Consider the following 19,429-nt stretch of genomic DNA (forward strand, 5'->3'; position numbering starts at 1 on the left):
CCAGCATCTCATTTCCTAGTCTGTTGATTCATCCAGGGTTGCTCTGACCGAGGTGCAGAATCCGGCACTTGGCTGAACTTCATACGGTCCCAGGCTGCCCATACTCTAATCTGTCTCTCTGCAGGATCCCTCTGCCTATGAGAGAGTCAACAGCTCCTCCCAGTTTAGTATTATTGGCAAATTTACTTCATATTCCTTTAAATCCTGTGTCCAAGTAATCTATGAAGATGTTGAGCACAGGGCAAAGGATGGAGCCCTGTGGAACCCCACCAGTAGCAGGTCACCAGTCTGTGACACTCCATTCACTAGAACCCTTTGCATCCAACCCCTGAGCCAGCTGCTCACCTATCACATGATGGGTTTATCTAGTGGTGCACTGGGTATTTTGTGAGAGACAGTATCAAAAAGCTTTACTGAAATCCAGAAATATTACATCAATTGACTTCCCTTGATCATCAGTTGGTTACCTTGTCCTAAAAGTAAATTGTGTTTGATAAGCAGGACTTTCGCCTCACAAAGCCACGACTGATACTCTGCTGTTTTTCAGGCATTTTTCTGTATCCCCAGATTAATCTTCATGATTTTATCAGTCGCAGAAGAATCTAGAGAGTTCAAATGAAAATGCATACTGCAAAATCTTTTGGCTACAGCTTCAGCTGTGGTATTTAGAAAGGATTCAGAGAAGTTTCAGAGCTGCAGGCTTGTGGTTAAGCCAAGTTACAGAAAAGAACACAAGTAAAGTATAAAACTGTCAGGTCTAAATTGAATTCTTGAAAAAATACTTGTCAAAATGTGAAGTTGAACTATTTATAATCATCTGAAGCCAAAAAAAATATGACAGTCCCTAGGTAAAATTAATTTCTCAAGAGCAAAATGTGTGAAACCATTGTAATTTCTGTTTTGAGATATTAAACTTTTGAGATAGTAAACTTTTGAGATAAGGAAGAAGATTCTATATATCCTTAGTTCATCATCATTCTTATAAGGAAACCAAGGGGACACTGTCTCAGTCAGACTACCACTGAACAACATGTAGCTCACTGGGATAAAAAGTACTAAAAATGGTAGCAATTCAGTGTGGAAAAGAACACCACTGAAAGTATTTTGGGTCCACTAGTCCTCTTCATTAATCCTCCTTATCAATGGCGTGGATTATTGAATTAGGAATATTGTGTCTGATTGTGCAGATCGCACCAATCTGGGAGAGAGGCAAAAGCTCCAGCAGTGTTCTGGAAAAGAAAGAAGGTTCAGCCGAGCAAAGATTAATCCTCTTCAGCAGTCATAAACAAATTTATAGAAAATTGGAAGCAACCAGGCAGCAATGTGCAAGAAACACATCAAGAGATTACAGGTTGAATGGAATTGAGCCACGTACTGGTGTTGAAAAAGAAATCTCCACCCTCAGACATTTGTCCAAGAGTTCTGCTTGTGCAAGTGATGTAACTCCCTGCCATGCACCAAAATGTACCAGCAGGCTCCTGCCAATCTGACCTTGCCTTGCTGACTTTGACTTCCAGGCTTCTGCTCAGGCCTGCTTTGTCACTGCAGGTTGTCTGGTCATCCCTGTGCTGTGCTAGACCTGGTCATCAGCAATGGACCTGCCCAGCTTCTCTCACTTAGGGGCTGTGGGACTGTATTGCTTGTCAGTGAGTTGTGCCCTCCTTGCTTTGCTGTCATATGACATATATGAATAATAAAATTTGATTAAATTTATTAAATTAAAGCTATCTGAAAACACCACTTTAAAATTTGGTATTAAGGCATATACTCTGCATACAGAGTCAGCACAGGATATGACTGGAATATGAGTTGGTAACCACTACATATCTCACAAAGTCTATTAGTATTTATTGCTCCAATGGGTTTGTGCCTCTGTATGGAGCTACAGGTACTCAGATTTCTATCAAGACATTATGTTACTATCCATAGTGCTAGATTTCATTGGTGAATGAAGATTATTATCAGAAAAGCACTGGTGTTCAACAGGTAGTGACAAAACTATTAGAGAACAGTTATTCTCCCACTTCCAAAGGATTAAATTTAATCTGATAATTTTTAAATCTTTCAATATGTGAGATAACTCATATTTGGGTATGCAGTGATTCCATGATGGACTGCATTCATGCAATGGAAATAACAATGCCCTTTAACTCTCCTGTGTTGGAGCATAACTGAAGCATGTGTAGCTAAAAATTAATCTCCAGGGTTGAGCAGGCCCTGCAAATATATCAGTCAAGAGAAATTAATGTGCCTGTGCCAAGACTTTCTGCTTTAGCACAGAGATGACTAGGACAAATTGGCCAGCAGTAGCTAATTAGTAAAAGCCAGAAAGAGGGCCAGAAAAGGGATGTAGATTCAGGCTCATGCAGGGTATGATGCTGGCTCTATAAGCTCTGCCTGTGACATTTGTCCCCTGGGAACTGTCTGAATCAGAATTGATCTTGGAGTAAATCCATTGGTAGCCTGGATGAAATCATTTTGGTTGTCTGTGTCAGGGACATAGGCTTGCCACCATTGCCATATTAGTTTTTACAGTAAGTAACCTAATATAGCTGAGGCAGTGCTTCTGGGATATCAAGAATATTTTAAAATATACATGCATTTGTTGATACCAAATTGAGTTAGTGGTAAGCAGAAGATGGACTGACTGTTCTTTTAAGTTCCTCTTCAGACAGAATTAAGCTTAAATGATGCACAGAAGTCTTAGCTGAAAAAATACATTTTCACCTTCTAACCAGAAAATCATACCACAAAATTCAAATCAATTACAATTACAAAATTGTACAAAAATACTTTTCAGTTTCCAGTAGAGCTTTTTGAGGAATATCTAATGAAACATTATTTATCAGAAAATCTGACATGATAGCCTAGAAGTTTTACTTTTTTTTACTTATCGCTTAGTTGAAAAAACTTTGCAAAAGATCTACAACTCTTGAAGTTTATGACAGAAAATTGAATTGCAAATCTTGAAATTCTTTTGCCTTAGAATATTTATTTTTTTATTGTACAAGCAAATTGACATATGTAGGAAAAAAGCTGTTGTACAAACACCCTAAATACCCGTGAAAATAGTCTTACAACTTGTCAAACTTTCTATATGTACATGTGTGCATAAACACAAATTTTGACTCTTCCCCAACCTTTACTGAGAAATAAAGCATCAGATTTTTTTCACAAGAACAGAACAGTCTGAATTTTTCAGATTCCTGCTGTTGTTGGCTCAGAAAGTCTGCTTGTGAAAATGAACAGTCCCCAGAGAACAGACTTCCTTTAACTTGCATTGCCATGATTTCTCAGTCTCTTACCTTTTCAAACATGAAGTTTTAAAACTTTTAGAGGGTAACTGCTATTCTTCTATTCTAATTGCTGAAGTTTGAATTGTCTTTACTGAGAATAATGGATTTTGTTCTCTGAGTTGCAGACACCATATACGTAAGAAGGACACAACAGAGAAAATTGCATCTTCTGCTGTGTCTTTTGTAGTTGTGATTGGTTACTTCAATATAGAAATCACATCTATTTATTAGAGGAGATGGTCACAATAAAACACTTTCCTCTTGTACTGTCTGAGGCAAGAGCATTATTTGTTTCCCCTGCCTTTCATGTTGTGGTGGGCTGACCCTGGCTGAATGCCAGGTACCTGTCAAAGGATTTTTATCTCTCTCCTTGGCAAATATATGGGGGGGTGAAAATATAAGGTAGGGCTTATGAGTTCAGATCAGGTCTGGGAAAGATCACTTGCACATTACTGTCACAGGCAAAACAGACCTGACAGAAAAATTAACTGAATTTACTACTAATCCAACCCAGAGCAGGAAAATGAGAAGTAAAACAAGATCTTAAAAACACCTTCTCCCCACCCTCCCTCCTTCCCGTGCCCTACCTGCTACCCCCTAGTGGGACAAGAAGATAGGAATGGGGTTACAGCCAGTTCACCCCAGGCTGGCTGTGCTGCCTCTCCCTGAGAGGAGTCTTTCCCCTGCTCCAGTGTGGGGTCACTCCCATGGGAGACAGTCGTCTGTGGACTCCAGTGTGAGTCCTTTCCACAGGCTGCAGTTCTTCATGAACCTCTCAGACTTGGGTCCCATTCCATGGGATGCAGTCCTTCAGGGACATCCTGTTCCAATGTGATGTTCCCCACAAGTCCTACCAGGAAACCTGCTCCAGAGTGGGCTCCTCTGTCCACAGGTCTGCAAATCCCTTCCAGCAGCCTGCTCTAGGGTGCATTTCCCATGATTTCACAGCCTCCTATCAGTCACCCACCTTGCCCCGGTGTGGAGCAGCTCCCTGGGCTGCAGGGGCACAGCTGCCTCACCCTGGGCTGCGCCAGGGGCTGCAGGGGAACCTCAGCTCTGGCACCTGGAGCACCTCCTGCCCCTCCTTCTGCACTGACCTTGGTGTCTGCAGAGCTGTTCCTCTTGTTCTTGCTCTCTTTTTCCCTGGCTACCAAAACCTGGCCAAGCAAACCCAATACACATGCCACGGTGATGATTTTTCCTTTTTATGACCATTTCTCTATTTTGTTCAACACTGCTATTATTAGTTGCATACGTTTTACAATTTTTGCATGTTGTATAATTTTTTCAGTAAGTACAATTTTTGTATTTGAAATTCCAGAGGACCCAAGCAAAAGCAGAATTTCATTAAGATAGGTGTAAAATGACAAAAACAATTGCAACTACTCTATTCCAAAAATCAAATTAATTAAATGTTTCATATAGAATTATTATCACATTCAGTACAAATAAGGAGAAATTGGCACCCCATTATATAAGACTACTAATGAAAATGAAAATATTGTCCAGGTTTTGCATTAATTTTCAAAATTCTGGCATTTCTTTCTTTCAGTCTGTTTAAGTTTTTCTCAGATGTAATTTTAACAGGAACCATAAAACCTTTTCCCCAGAAGCAGTATTTGTTCAATAAGAGTGGATGAATGCACATCAAATCATGCTGGCTCTGACAATAACCCTTAATGTGAAGTTTCAGTTAATAGTTTCAGATGTACCTGCCATCCAGAATATAAGCAGCCATGTAGTGAAATTGCCATAAATCACTGTGTGGCTGGACTATGTCAGAATTGATCACAATTCAGTGATCTCCCTGGAGAGTTTAAGTGTCACAGTCTGACTAGTAAAAATCACTTTTGTCATGAGGCATTTGGCTTTGTCAAAATGAAATGTCTCAAGAATGTAAATGTGGTATTTAAAAAAAAAGTTAAATATTCTGTTGCTAAATTTTCCTTATCTAAATTTATGAAGTATCTTTTGGATATCTGTAACAAAAAAAAAAATCAAAATGTGCCCATTTCTTTTTGTAGGAAATAGTAAATTCTTAAGTACTGCAACTGAATCTGTTTTGATGAGAAACTTTATACATAACAAGATGTTTAATAATACCCTTTGTTCTTCTTAGTTCTAACTTAGTATAGTGACTTCTTTAAGTAGATCAGATTGCTCAAAGCCCAATAATCCAGGCTGTAATACTTCGAGAATTAATTCAAAACAGAGAAATAAAAGGATACATAGGTTAAGACCTTTATTTCAAATCTGTAAAATTATTATGAATAATTATTTTTATTTCATCAAGGAAAAAAACATGTTGGCTTTTCTACATTCATTATCTCCACTTAGATGAAAGTCTTACATGCAACAGCTATAGCTATATCTGTGCATAGCTGTTATCTTCATTGATCAATGTTTCAATTTTATTTCTTTATCATAATTTTTTATATTAGGTTTATGTAGTACTTCATTATGCAGATGTTTAAAGATATTTACAAAGGCAAAATGAGAGACTCAAATTCTTAATGGCAATCAACAAAGAGGAAAACTTCATCTGTGCAAAAGTGTTGCACAGATGGTGTTCTAGGATGGAATTGAAACATAGCTTAAAGTCACTGTTCTGCATCTACTGATTTAGAAATGAAAATGACTCCATGTGTAAGGCAGTTTTAATATTCATTGCCTTGTATTTATGCCTCAAAGCGTTGTTCAACAAGCCAGAATTTGTAAAGTGCAGCATGTTCCAGCAATTTACCCTGATGGTCAAAAGCTGCTCTCTTCCCTCATGTAACAAGATGTTCAAAAGTTTAAAAATCTTCCAGACCAGGAGGTCTTCAGTCATGCCTTAAGAATAATGTTTATATTTCCTTTGGTTTAAAGATTATGTCCGAGCAGTGCTGAACTTTTGAAATTTTGTAATTATTTATTATGCTAAACTGCACTTAATAAACACTATTAAAGCAAGGTTATGTTTAGTTTTTAAACCTATCATGGTATATGGTAGGAATACAGATTTATTTGAACACCTTTGACCAAAGAATCTTCCTTTTTGACTAAAACTTTGACTAACACAATGTCAGATATGGGGCAACTCAACGGCACACTGGAATCTATAGTGACAATACCTATGCTTCTGAAGCATGGCATTACTTTATAAATTTATTTTTTAATTAAATGTGAAACTCAGATCTTCAGTTAGATTTGGTATCTAAGTTTGTAAGACATTGGAATTCATTATATTTAACCCACTGAACCAAATCTCTGGTTTAAGTCTTTAGTGGCTTTTCATGCTGCACTCATTAAATTATAATAAATTGTTCCAGTCTATTTTGATCTTTGTTGCACTAAAAATATTTAGAAAATTTTTAAGTGCCCAGCTAATAGAAGACCAGAAATCTGTACTTCTTATGCATTAGGTGCCTAAGTTTTTATGACTAAACCAAAATGTCTAAAATATGAAACTTTGCATTTATACTCAGCATTTGGATACTAGCTCCACACACATGGATTGATTTTTTAACTGCTTCATATCATTTAGTTACATATATTTATTTGGTTTGAAAAAAAGGGGGCCATACAAGGAATATTTACTTGCAATTATTTACTGTGAATGTTCAAAAATAAAAGTGCTTTCATCAATGAAAATTATTTCCTTGATGCCTATTGTATTTTAATGGTTTTTATTATAATTTGAAGTACAGCTTTATCATTTACTTTATCATTATAACTTTGTTCCATTCAGAGTTGTTTTGTATATGAAACTGAAACATTCAAGGAAACTGGAATATTTTACCCTATCCTAAATAGGATTTTAAAACATAAGAATACTACACATTTAATTGGTCTATCGTTTGTCTGTTTTCTCAGACTAAATGTAATAAATTTCCTAAGTCTTCTGTTACTCTGTTTTCCAATAGGTTTTACTGGTGAGTTATGTGAAGCAGATGTTTCTGCCTGCCTATCACAACCATGTGGAGCCTCCAGCATCTGTAAAGACATTGTGGGCGGCTATCTTTGCTTCTGTGCACCTGGCTTTATAGGTGAGTTCGCAGAAGTGTTCTTTAACATGTGTCAGTCAGTCAGAGAAAATAAGTTTGTTCAAAAGCAGCAACAGATATTTTAGTAGTGTGCCTCTGATTCAGACAGAAACAAACTTTTGTTTCCTGGCACACAAAAGTACTTGGCTGAGTAAAAGTATTCAGGTGTAAAAAATACTGGCTACAAGGGGCTATTTCCACTCCAATTACTCTTTATACTATTTTAGACATGGTGTCTGTCTTACACTGATGTGATTTGAACTCCCAGTCATATGCAAGTTGGCCTCAATTTATCTTCTTTGTGCTCTCTGTAATAATGAGGCTGCAGTAACAAGCGTCTCAACTGCCAAACATACGTCCAAGATCCTGGGTAGGTTTAACTACTCATATTTGCATCTACCCTGCAGGCCATTGCCATTAGACTGACTAGATTAAAATTAGTTTGGCTATGTCAGCTTACTGACATGGTATTATCAGATGGCAGTGTCAAAAACCCATTCCTTCTAGATACATATACAGGTATTTTTGATCAACTACATGGTGAAATAATCAAGGGCAGTAGGAATTCCCTGAGTGGCAGATCAGCCATGCTACCCAGATCCATCCTGTCTAACTCCAGGGACTTTGACAGGGCTCCAAAAGCAGGAATAAGATGACATAAAATCTCCCTCAGTAGACAGGGAGGACACAGACAACCATAGGAATTGACGTCTTGAGAAGACTGCACACCTCTTAACTTGCTGTTCGGCATCCTTACATAGGCATTGATTGAGATTAAATAATCTGTAATTTAAGAGCTATAGTATTTGTTTCTTTAATACAATGAAATGCTTTCTCCTGTTTCTATGACTGGTTTTTATTATTATTATTATTATTATTATTATTATTATTAAAATATAAATTAAATTTGTATGATGTTACTTGTGGTAATCCTTGGTGAGATCTTTTTTATTGAAAAATTTGTTTAAATTGTTATATCTACATAACAGTGGATCGGCATTTTTATATTTTTTCTGTGGTCAATTAAAACTCTCAAAATTCCTCAGAAGCAATCAGGAGCTTTATCTGTCTTGAAACATTGATAACAATGTATTTGATGCCAGAAAAAAATATTAGACACATCATTCACAACTAGAAATCAGCATCAACTTTTTTCCTCTGCATATTTACAAATACATGCAAATATCTAACTTTCCTGATGTCTATTTTTTACAAGATATGAAAATATTTGTCCATAATTAAAGCATTTCCCAATATTTCACATAGAGATCCTTAAAACAAACCCCAAAATTAATAAACAATGAAAAAATAATATGATAGAGAAAGATTGTAATTTTTTTTTTTCTTGGAAACCATATTTACACTTGTGATGTTTCAGGAAAACTCAAGGCTTTCTTGCCCTTAAAATATGAAAAATGCAAGTTTTTTAGTACATCTGTAAAGGACTCTAGAAAATCGTTGCTGAACATTAAATTCTGCTTTTTCCTTTAATCAACAAGAAATGAATTCCCCGAAGACAATGTATGGCTCATTGGTAAAAGCTCCTTGTACCTAAGCTCAGTGATTTCATTTTGTTGTTGCTGCCTGCACTGATGATTCACCAGTGGCTTGTTCCTAATGAAATGAATCCTTCACTTGTTTCCAGGTCATAACTGTGAGATTGAAGTGGATGAGTGTCTTAGTGACCCTTGTCACAATGGAGCTACTTGTGTTGATCACCTGAATGCCTTTAGTTGCATCTGTCAGGATGGATTTGAAGGTATTAAAAAACCCCACAGGACAATAACTTTGTAAACCTCCACGGAGTTTTACACCATTTTTTAAACATATCAGATGAGATGCATATATTCATATATGGGTATGATCTGAGGTCATAAACATGTCAGTTAGAAGAAGCAGATCTTGACTAAATTACCTATTTTGTTTTCATGATGGCATGGAGCTAGGTGCTTTCTGCCAATTGGTATCTTGGCAGTTGAAAATGGATCTGTGAGGTTCAGTGAAATTCTGCAAATAGGAGATACTGTTTTCTGCAAGCTTTTAAAATATTTTTAATTGAGATAATCTTGTCAAATTGAGAAAAAAAAATCCAATTGTGTGGTAAAGGTTTTGGTTTTGGCATATTTACACAATTTATATGAAAAATTTAATTGCTTTGATAAGTGGATGCATTAATAGCTGCAGCTATGCTTTCAGCTTAGATCAGGAATTTTAAGAATATCCATTTTCTTTTTAAAGCACCATTTTTAAAATATGGATATTTGATGATTAAAATACAAATCAATCATAATTCAAATGTCCCAGTGCAAAGTAGTACATTTCTACCACTCATATATTCAGAAAAATTATCACTTGCATTTTTATTTCTTTAAATGCTTTTAACTTCCCAAATCATGTAATTGATGCAATTTTTTCATTTATTCTTCAAATTATAAAGAATTTGGTTCACTGAAAAATATTAGCAATAAAGTATTTTTGTACTTTGAGTAGTTACGTGGATATTTTATAGTCTAGATTGGAATTTTCTTCTTGTCTATAATAGATTTCTTTTTCACATTTTTTTGGGAGTATATCTTTTGCCTTATCATGAACATAAGAAATATTTCCTCTCATGACACTGTAGTCTATTATACTTCATGTAATTTGTTTCTGTTCTTCTATATTTATATAATAAGAAAACTGTTTGCTTTAAGCCTTAGTAAATTATTTGGTGACTGTACTTTTAATATTTTTAAAAAATAGTAAACAAACATTCAGAAGATGAACATGTGTCAAATGTGTCAAAAAAGTGTGTCAAATAGATTCTGATATGTGAATAATATTCAGTTAAAATGAATGTTGGTCTTTACCTAAAGATGCCATGCATAACTTCTTTCGCCTTTCCTTATTCTATATTCATAGGTACAACTTGTGAAGCAAATATAAATGAATGTCAGTCTTCTCCATGTCTTCATAATGCATCATGCGCAGACTTTATTGGTGGCTATAAATGCATCTGTCTACCTGGTTTTACTGGTGAGTTGTTTTTGTAGTTAACCTTGTTTTCCACAGCCTGGTAGTCCACAAAGCATCCATTAAGACATTATTGACTAATTTGCTTGTGTTTTACTGTCATTTCTCTTTACCTTCCCTGATCTAATGTTCAATTTGCATTCCAACAAACCGGAATGCTGACCGCATCTGTAAACTACATAGCACAAGATAAACTGGTCGCATTTAAAAAGGCCTTCAAAGCTTGCATATATAAGGAAGACTAGTTACCATTTAGCAACTCAGAATTGTTGGTTTGTATTTGTGGTTATAAGAACAAAATGGATGCTCATATCAGTAGTGTGGCTGTTTATTTGGCTGATGTATGTTAGCTTATCTTCACAAGTTGCTTGAGATTTTTGTGGTAAAAAAGAATTAGAAACTGGCAGCTGATTTTTTGGTAAGTGTTCAAAACTTTCATCTTTTCAAAGGTGCAAGATGTGAAACAGATATAGATGAGTGTGCTTCATTTCCCTGCAAGAATGGAGCCACCTGCATTGACCAACCTGGTAATTTTTTCTGCCAATGTGTGGCTCCGTTTAAAGGTAATGAACGCCAAGGGAGATGGGAAAGTAAACATAATTAACTTTAGAAGGTATTTCTGTCGCTTGTCTAAATGCATTTCAGTCTTCCTACAGTGTTAGTAGTCCTTCACTTTCTCAAACAAAGCTTTCAATGTGACCAGCCATATATGCCTTCAGCTGCAAGTAAGGTGAAGGGAACATTGTTTATACATCTGCTAGGTGTATTTCTTCATTAAACAAAATTGGTACTTTAAAATCAGTTTGTTAACAGAATAAAATTGCTTACATAGATAATAGGAGCATATAGCCATTAATCTGCCATCACAAAGATTGGTTGATTTTCTGCACAGTTTTCTCTCTAATTTTATTGGCATTGTCTACATTATTTAATCATTTTAAAAAACCAATTTATAGCTATCTTGGAATCCAGAAACTGCGTGATTATTTCTCTTTGTGCTTTTAAATGAAATATGCTTAAATTGCAAAACTTGTTGTGACCTTTTTCCTAGAAATTTTGCAGTTAAATTTTAAACACTTACTGCTAATTAATTTAAAGTAACAAATTGTATGGTGTTTTTGAGAAAATCTAGTTCAAGTGATAATCTCAATTGAAAGCACCTATTGATTTATAAATTAAATATAAACACATTTTTACTCCAGCAGTTCAATATAATGATACTTACTTAGGATTCCAGAACAATCATTAAAAGGCAATTTTCCTGGTATGTTGAGACAGCAGGAATTTTCCCCTTTAGGGAAGAAGGTTGAATAAAATTCATTATTCATGAGCTCATGAACAAACACTCATGTTTGTTCTTATTATTTTAATTAATGGTCAAAAATTTAGTTTGTCTTTTTTGTTAGTTTTAATTTATGTTCTACTGAATAAAATCCAGTACAATAACAAGTAAAAGACTACTGCAGTATCTTCCTCTGTGCAGGAAGATGTAAAATAATTTCCAGTACATGGTTAGAAATACTAATCTCTTAAGTATGTCTTACAAAAGGAACCAGATTTCCAGTAGACTTTGATATTAATTTAGATATTTAAGTAAGTAATTAAAAATTCAGAGAGTAAACCTTTCTGTAGTCAACCTTCAAGAGACTAGCAATATTTCATATGCTCAATGGAAGAGGTAAGCCCTGCTGGCAAGACTCACAAAATGTAACTGAGATCCTCTGAGAACATTATAGGAGCAAGTAGTTAATGGCCTGCTGTACCACTGTGACACAAGTCCGTGAGGCCAGATGGGATCCACCTGAGGGTATTAAGGAGCTGCCAGAAGAGCTCACCAAAACACTCCATCATTTGTCATCAGTTCTGGCCAGCTGGGAAGATGGCTGGAGGTTGACCAGTGTGATGCCCATTCTAAGGATGGGTTGGAAGGAGGATTCAGGAAACTACAGGTTTGTCAGCCGGGCCTCAGCACCTGGTTATAGAAATGGCACCTGGTTATGGAAATGGCACCTGGTTATGGAAAAGATTGAGTGTGATCACATGACATATACAGGACAACCAGGGGATCAGGCCCAGACTTGTGGGTTTAGGATAGACAGGTCCTGCTTGACCAATCTCATCTCCTTTTATGACCAGGTGACGCACCTGGTGGGTGACAGGAAGGCTGTGTCTGTTGTCTACCTGTATTTCATCAAAGCCTCTGATGCTGTCTCCAACAGCATATTCCTGGAGAAGCTGATAATCCATGGTTAAGACAGGAGCACTCTTCACCGGGTGGAGAACTGGCTGGAAGGCCATGCTCAGAGCGTGGTGGTGAACAGAGTCACATCCATATGATGGCTGAACCAGTGGGGGTCCCCAGGAACTCAATATTGGGTCCAGTCTTGTTTAATATCTCTGTCAATGATCTATGTGAAGGGCCAAAGGGCACCCTCAACCTCTTTGCAGGTGAACCAAGTTGGATAGGATTGCTGATCTGTGGGAAGTTAGGATGGGTCTGCCGAGGGATCAGGACAGGCTGGTTCAGTGGGCCAAGGTCAGCAGTATGAACTTCAATGAGAGGTTCAATAAGACAAAGTGAAGGGTCCTACGCTTCAGTCAGAGCAACCCTATTCATCCCTACAGGCTGTGGGCAGAGTGGCTGGAAAGCTGCCCAGCAGAAAAGAATCTGGGGTTGGCAGAGTTCGAACATGAGCCAGTGTGTGCCCAGGTGGCCAAGAAGGCCAGTGACATCCTGGCCTATAGCAGCAATAGTGTGGCCAGCAGGAGCAGGGCAGTGATTTTCCCTCCATACTCAGCCCTGGTGAGGCCACACTTCAAATCCCGCGTGCAGTTCTGGGCCCTCACTGCAGGAAGGACATTGAGGGGCTGGAGCATGTGCAGATGAGGGCAAAAGAGCCTGTGAAGATTTTGGAGTGTAAGTCGTATTAGGAGTGTCTGAGGGAGCGGGGGTCGCTTAGCTTGCAGAGGAGAAGGCTCAGGGGTGACCTTATTGCTCTCTACAACTTCCTGTAAGGAGATTGTACCAAGGTGGGGGTTGCCCTCTTCTCCCAAGCAGGCAACAACCGGACAAGAGGGCGTGGCCTCAAACTGAACCAGGGAAGGTTCAGGTTTAACACCAGGAAGGATTTCTTCACTGAAAGGGTGATTAAGCATTGGAATGGACAATCCAGGGAAGTACCAGCATTGCCATCCTAGGAGGTGTTCAAAAAAAGATTGGACGTGGCACTTGGTGCTGTGGTTTAATTGACAAGGTAGTGATTGGTCAGAGACTGGACTTGATGATGTCATTTAGGTCCAATCTAAATTATTCTATAATTCCATTATATGATAATATTTTTGGTAGAGGATGTTTGAGGCTATTTACTTCTTTACAGTTTTATTTAACACCTTCTAAGGTCAGATTCTTATACTGTTTTTGCCTAGAATTATACGGGTATAAATAAAAGGAGATTTAGTTTAATATGGAAATGCTACTTCTGTCTCACACCATCTGTTTGTTTAGTGTTAAACTGCTGTAAATGTAGCCTTTAACAGATTCACAGTAAGCCAACATAACGGTTAGTTAAACTATGTTTTCTAATTGTGTGGATGTATTCAGGGTATTTTAATGAATAGCTTTGTGTGCTGTAATTACAGATTACAGACTTACTTAGTTAAGAAAGTACATACATGATGTTAATGGCAAAAATTATGTAGGAACACCTGTTTTGGTTTTGAGTATTTTCACAGATTTTCTTGCTTCTGATATTCCCAGTGGAAAACAATAAATGCTGTATTATGAACACTGTCATTTACCTGGAAAGCAATCTGAAGATGTATTTCCATAGTATACTACAATGATTTGGTTGTTCCATCATAAAATCTGACTTGAAGGGTATGCGCTGTTACTAGGAACATATATCAGGAACATGTACCAGTTGATCAGGAGATGTACAGCAGACCTTTACTATAAAGAATGTGAAATAAGGAGTTCAGAGCATGATTTCGACATTCAGATGCATTCATTCAAAAGGCAACCTGTAAGATTAAGCTAGAAATTGATTCTATATATAGATACTGGCTTACATACATTTATCTGGCTTTTATTTTTATTTCTGTGACTACTTTTGTATTTGTTTATTTTTACAAGGAGACTAAGGAAGGTTATGACCAGAAAGTTTTGATTTTATCTTTTTTCTTCCCCTTCATTTCTGCATATTTTTTTTAATGGAATAGAAAATTTTTACTTTCTTCACATTTCATGCCTTCTGACAGCAGGATAGATGCTATTTATTTTTATGTGTGGCAAATTTTATAATATCCCGAATGGGTACTTTTATGTTTTAAAAGCTTTTATACTGGTTGTATATAAATATGAAAAGTCATCAGAAATTTAATTGAAGCATTACTGTGTACTCACAGTTTCTTGTATTTTTCTTGGGAGGAGCAGTGGGTTTCTTTGTTCGGATTTTTAAAAGCCCAGATTTGTCTACTTAGGAAAAATATTTTAACTCATTCAATTGACTTGCACAGAGTAATGGAAAACATCAAAGGCTTTAAAAAAATTATACTTGGGCAGTGATATATATCTAGATTTTTCTTCAAATGTCTTTAGTCCAGGTTGTGAAAATTAGCTTTACGAGTCTGTTATGTGAATGAAGTTTTACTTCTCCTGTGGACACCATTTCTTCTTTAGAAAATACAATTTTCATAAAGTTGATAGACAGCACTGGAGAATTATATCTTCTGATGCTACTAGTGTAGCAAAACTAATGCATTCCTCTCTATCACTGTTGCCCTGAGACTAGATTTCCTCCCATGTAGGTCATGACCTTTTTATAAATTCTGGTATTTCATTGGAATTTTTGCCACTGAAATTACTACTTCTGACTTCCCAAAAGTACAGACTAACAGCTTAAGGGTACTATCTGTCCACCTTTTTTATCATAATTCTTTTGACCTTGATTTGGAGAAGCTCAAGATTTGATTAACAGAAGAAAATCTATGCCATATTATGTTATTAACCTGGTTAGAGAAAGAAATTCCTGTGCATACTTGCAAAAATCCTAGGAGTTACTGAGCCTGACTGAACCTGTGCTGTGACTGAAGTTAAACAGAGAAAAATGTATAGCATTTAGGTCTGTATAATATGCTTTTGCCATTTATAATAGTTATCTATGCCATAAATACTGTATGTGTTTGTGAACATATTCTGTTAATCAAACATGACGATCCACTTGTAAAAGTCCAGTTCTCTGTCTCTCTTGGCTTTCAGCAGCCAACAGTTCTGCCACTAACCTGTGTAATACAAGCCATTATCACACCTTGTGCTCTAAAGCTGAAATGGCTGTGCTGCCACTTACATATATTGCACTGTGATGTTCTTTGTGTTTAAGACTTAATATGTCTGGTATAGTTGCTTCTACTTGGTTGTAATACATCAGTACCTGCAAATATGAATTTTAGAAATGTCTTCACTTCCACCTGTTTTCTATCATAGCTGGGGTACAACAGTGATAGTCATTTGTATCAGACATTTTGTGTCAGTGGACATTCTGAAGTTCTTCAGAAACAGAGTGAAGCTGTTGCACTCCCTGCTGATAAGCAACTGGAACACAGAGAAGGAAGGAAAGAAGGAAGATAAACTTGATTTGGGTGTGAGACAAATAAAATATTTTCATATTCTTAATATTATTAAGAGTTTGATTCCATTTGAGTATCCTAGCTGGGAAGTTATGATAATAACTTTTCTATTATGTTATTGATTCTAAAATTGAAGCCTATAACAGAATCACAGTTATTACAGAATTGATGTTAAATCCTTGGGCAGAGAGCAGAAGGAGTGAGAAATATATGGTGAGGCTGTATCTTATTTAGGGGTCCTAACAACTTCATGGAAGGTAGAATGAAAACTCCCATGACTCTGTCAGAAAATACTGAGTTGTTCCATTAAAAATTCAAATATATTCAAAAGCACTGCAATTAGTAAAGGCTATAGCTTTATTTACATCCATGCTGTTTTTATTGGTGGTTTTAGTGTTTAGTAAGAACACTGAGGTTGGTTAAAATATTATTTTAACAGTTGAGTTCTAGTAATTTATGGAACCTTACCATCCAGGGCTTTGAAATGCCAACATTTTTTAATCCACAACAATGAAGTTACTCACAATTATTAGACAGCAGTCCTTGCTGAGAATGGAGCAGAGCAAGTTTGTCCCTGTATCAGGCAAGCTGCTTTTCAGCATTCCTAGCATGCAAAAGATGAATGATCTCACTACATTTTCTAGACCCGCTCATTTTTACAGAAGATAAAGTAAGACTTAAAAGGCTGCTTTTTCCTTCTTAGGTATTATTGATAACTAAGAACAGATCTTGCAGTCTCTCACCAGAACTGCAAATTTTTCCCATTTTCTACTCTTGTATTTAAGGCAAAGTTGAAAATAACTAACATCATTTCTGTGGCACATGGACTGAGCCAGTAATCTGTTGTTCCCAAAGAAAGCTCAGGAAGTAAAAAAGCATTAAAATTCTAGTTTCAATTAGAAACTGTATATTGGATATGTGATAGTCCTATGAGAGTTGGCATGATTTTTTTTCCTCAGAAAAAAGAAAAAAGGAGAAAAACCACCAGTTGTTTAATAACTTGTTTTTAATAAATGGAACAAAAACTTCTATTATTTGATACAAATTATTGATATGACTCATTAAAAAAAATGCACTGTATGTATTTTGTCTAGATGTTGCTAATAGGTATGACCTTTTAAATTGAAGATATGCAATGGTAGAGGAAAATTGAAATCCACTTCAGAGGAAATGTCTACTTGTTTCTTGCAACCTTAATGACACGTCTCCAAATGTGTTGCAATTAAGATCAAAGCAAAAATGGTAATTGACCATCAAACATGCTGCAAAAGAAAGTAAACTAGTAAGGAAACGCAACTCAGCAGAAAAAGAATGCTTAAGTCTATTGAGAAACAAAAGTAATAATGAAGATTTCATCACAGGACACTCTATTATGGGAACAGCTAATTATAGTACCAATAACAAGTTAGAAATGTAAGTGTTCATGAAGGCAAAAAGCTAGAGTAGAGATAATGGAGCAATTACTTTTCCAGTGCTCATAGGCCAAGCCTCAGTCTTTCCTGTGCCAAGCCCTGCTCAGACAGGCAGGTTTGCAAGACCTCTGTCTCTTTCTTGTATAACTCAGTGTTAGACCATAAACCACTATATTTGGTTCAACATCAGATTTTATCTTGTTTTGCCATTCTCTTGACACTGAACAGCCAAATAAAATTTTATTTCTGGAAAAATGAAACTGATGCACAGCCATATGAAAGGCATTTTGCATCACATAGGAGCTTTTTGAGGGAAGAGAGGCGGAGGGGACATATTTGGGTTATATTACCTAGAAAACATGCATTGCCTCTGAACAATAAGGGATATGTAATGGCTAAATGGAAATCAGAGCTGGGACTTGCTGTTGGCTCATATATGAAGTCACTGCAGGACTTTGGAACTTTTTTCTGGTATTTCTATTGGGATATGTATTGCTCCTAAAAGCTGCCATCTAGATGAATACTCTCATCTGCTTCTGTCTCCAAAATTAAACAATTCAGAGAGAAAGTCTTTTTCCTAGCAATTTCTAGTGCCTGTTTAGGTGCTTTTGGGTATGTTAGATATCCACAAAAGTCTGGCAGGTATGCCAAAGTCTGTAGGAGAGCTGTGGCCTTTCAGAACAGTGCTGAGAACAAAAAGGCTTCTCTAAAAAACGTGTTTTCTTAACTCTGTCCATAACAGACCCAATGAGGCAACTGCAGTTTCAATTCTGCTTTTAGTTTGCATCTTGGAACACATCTTGATCCACAAGAAAAATTTCCTAAGCCTTTACAGCCATGAGTGATCTGGGAATACCTCGTGTAAATCCAGTCACCTACAACCAATAAGGGGTTTGAATTTCATCAGTCTTTCTGTCAGAATGGTGTACAAGATCCTCTATTCAGGAAGCAGATTTAAGTTACGGCAATGATACAAGTTCTATTAATTGCAAATGGAAATCTAGTCCTTAGTTATTCAGAAAGTATGTGCAAACCAACATTTTTAAAGACTTAAAACATGGTTACCTTTTCCAAGGCTGCCCTGCAAACTATGAAGGCATTGCTGCTGCTCAAAGAAAAGTTAACCAGATTTCAGAAGGGTTTCTTTTGTCTACTGATGCAATAGTTTTTAGCTTTATTTTTCTACATAATAAGCCTATTTATGGCATTGGGTCATCTGCCAATGCAAAAAATAAAAGTAATAAAATTATAATTTTAGTATCAAATGCTATAAACAATATCTCTCTAATCACTCATAGCTTAAGAAAATAAAGTGTGGTCTTGGAACAAAGATAACTTTGATGACGAGAACTAAAGGCAGCTATTGTTGCAACTCATTATTGAGACCCACAGGTCCTAGGCCATAGGGAAAATCTAAGTTTGATGCAAGTTTTCTCTAAGCTTTCCACACATAATATTAATTTCAGTTGAATGTTGTTGCAGATAAAATAAAGAATGAAAAGAAAAGCATTCCCATATACTTGTGTCTGAAATAAATTTTGTTAACTGTTTTCCATTGTAGAATTCTTCTTTTGGTTTCTGAGAGAGTTTTTTGAAGCATGCTTTTATGTAAAATGTGAAACACAGAGATGGGGATACAGATATATCTTCATTCTTTGTTCATTATAAACTTTCATATTTTGAAGAAAAAAACTGTACCTAAATAATATATTCAACTTCTGCTTTCTTCTATTTTTTACAGAAATTTATACAGGTATGGAGCACTAATATAGACACCTCTGTGTGATCTTTATTTTAAAATTTGTGATGTGGGTCTTTCTCAAATTCTATTTTAGCACTGGTGCATGCTCTGCATTATCATATATAATTAAGGAAATGCATTTTTACTTGAAAAGTGCTAAGTATTTTTTTTTCTTCAGATATCATTTCTTAAAAAAACCCAAAAAACAAAAATAAGTATATGATTTTCAATTAGTATGGATTTCAGAGAAAATGCCTTTCTGCTGTTTATACACAGAATGTCAAAGCAATTCCTTTAATGGAAAGTAGAATTTGTATT

General features: G+C 36.2%; 1 protein-coding gene across 1 annotated transcript in view; it reads left to right on the top strand.

The window, feature by feature from the left end:
• EYS (eyes shut homolog) overlaps positions 1-19,429 on the top strand; it is an 811,979-nt gene that overhangs the window by 298,425 nt on the left and 494,125 nt on the right. Inside the window, 4 exon segments of the mRNA XM_033053725.1 lie at positions 7,202-7,324; positions 8,967-9,080; positions 10,223-10,336; positions 10,783-10,896. Of these exon segments, the coding sequence (XP_032909616.1) occupies positions 7,202-7,324; positions 8,967-9,080; positions 10,223-10,336; positions 10,783-10,896 (465 nt within the window).

Source organism: Catharus ustulatus, chromosome 3 (assembly GCF_009819885.2).
Source record: "Catharus ustulatus isolate bCatUst1 chromosome 3, bCatUst1.pri.v2, whole genome shotgun sequence".
In the NCBI taxonomy this organism is placed as follows: domain Eukaryota; kingdom Metazoa; phylum Chordata; class Aves; order Passeriformes; family Turdidae; genus Catharus; species Catharus ustulatus.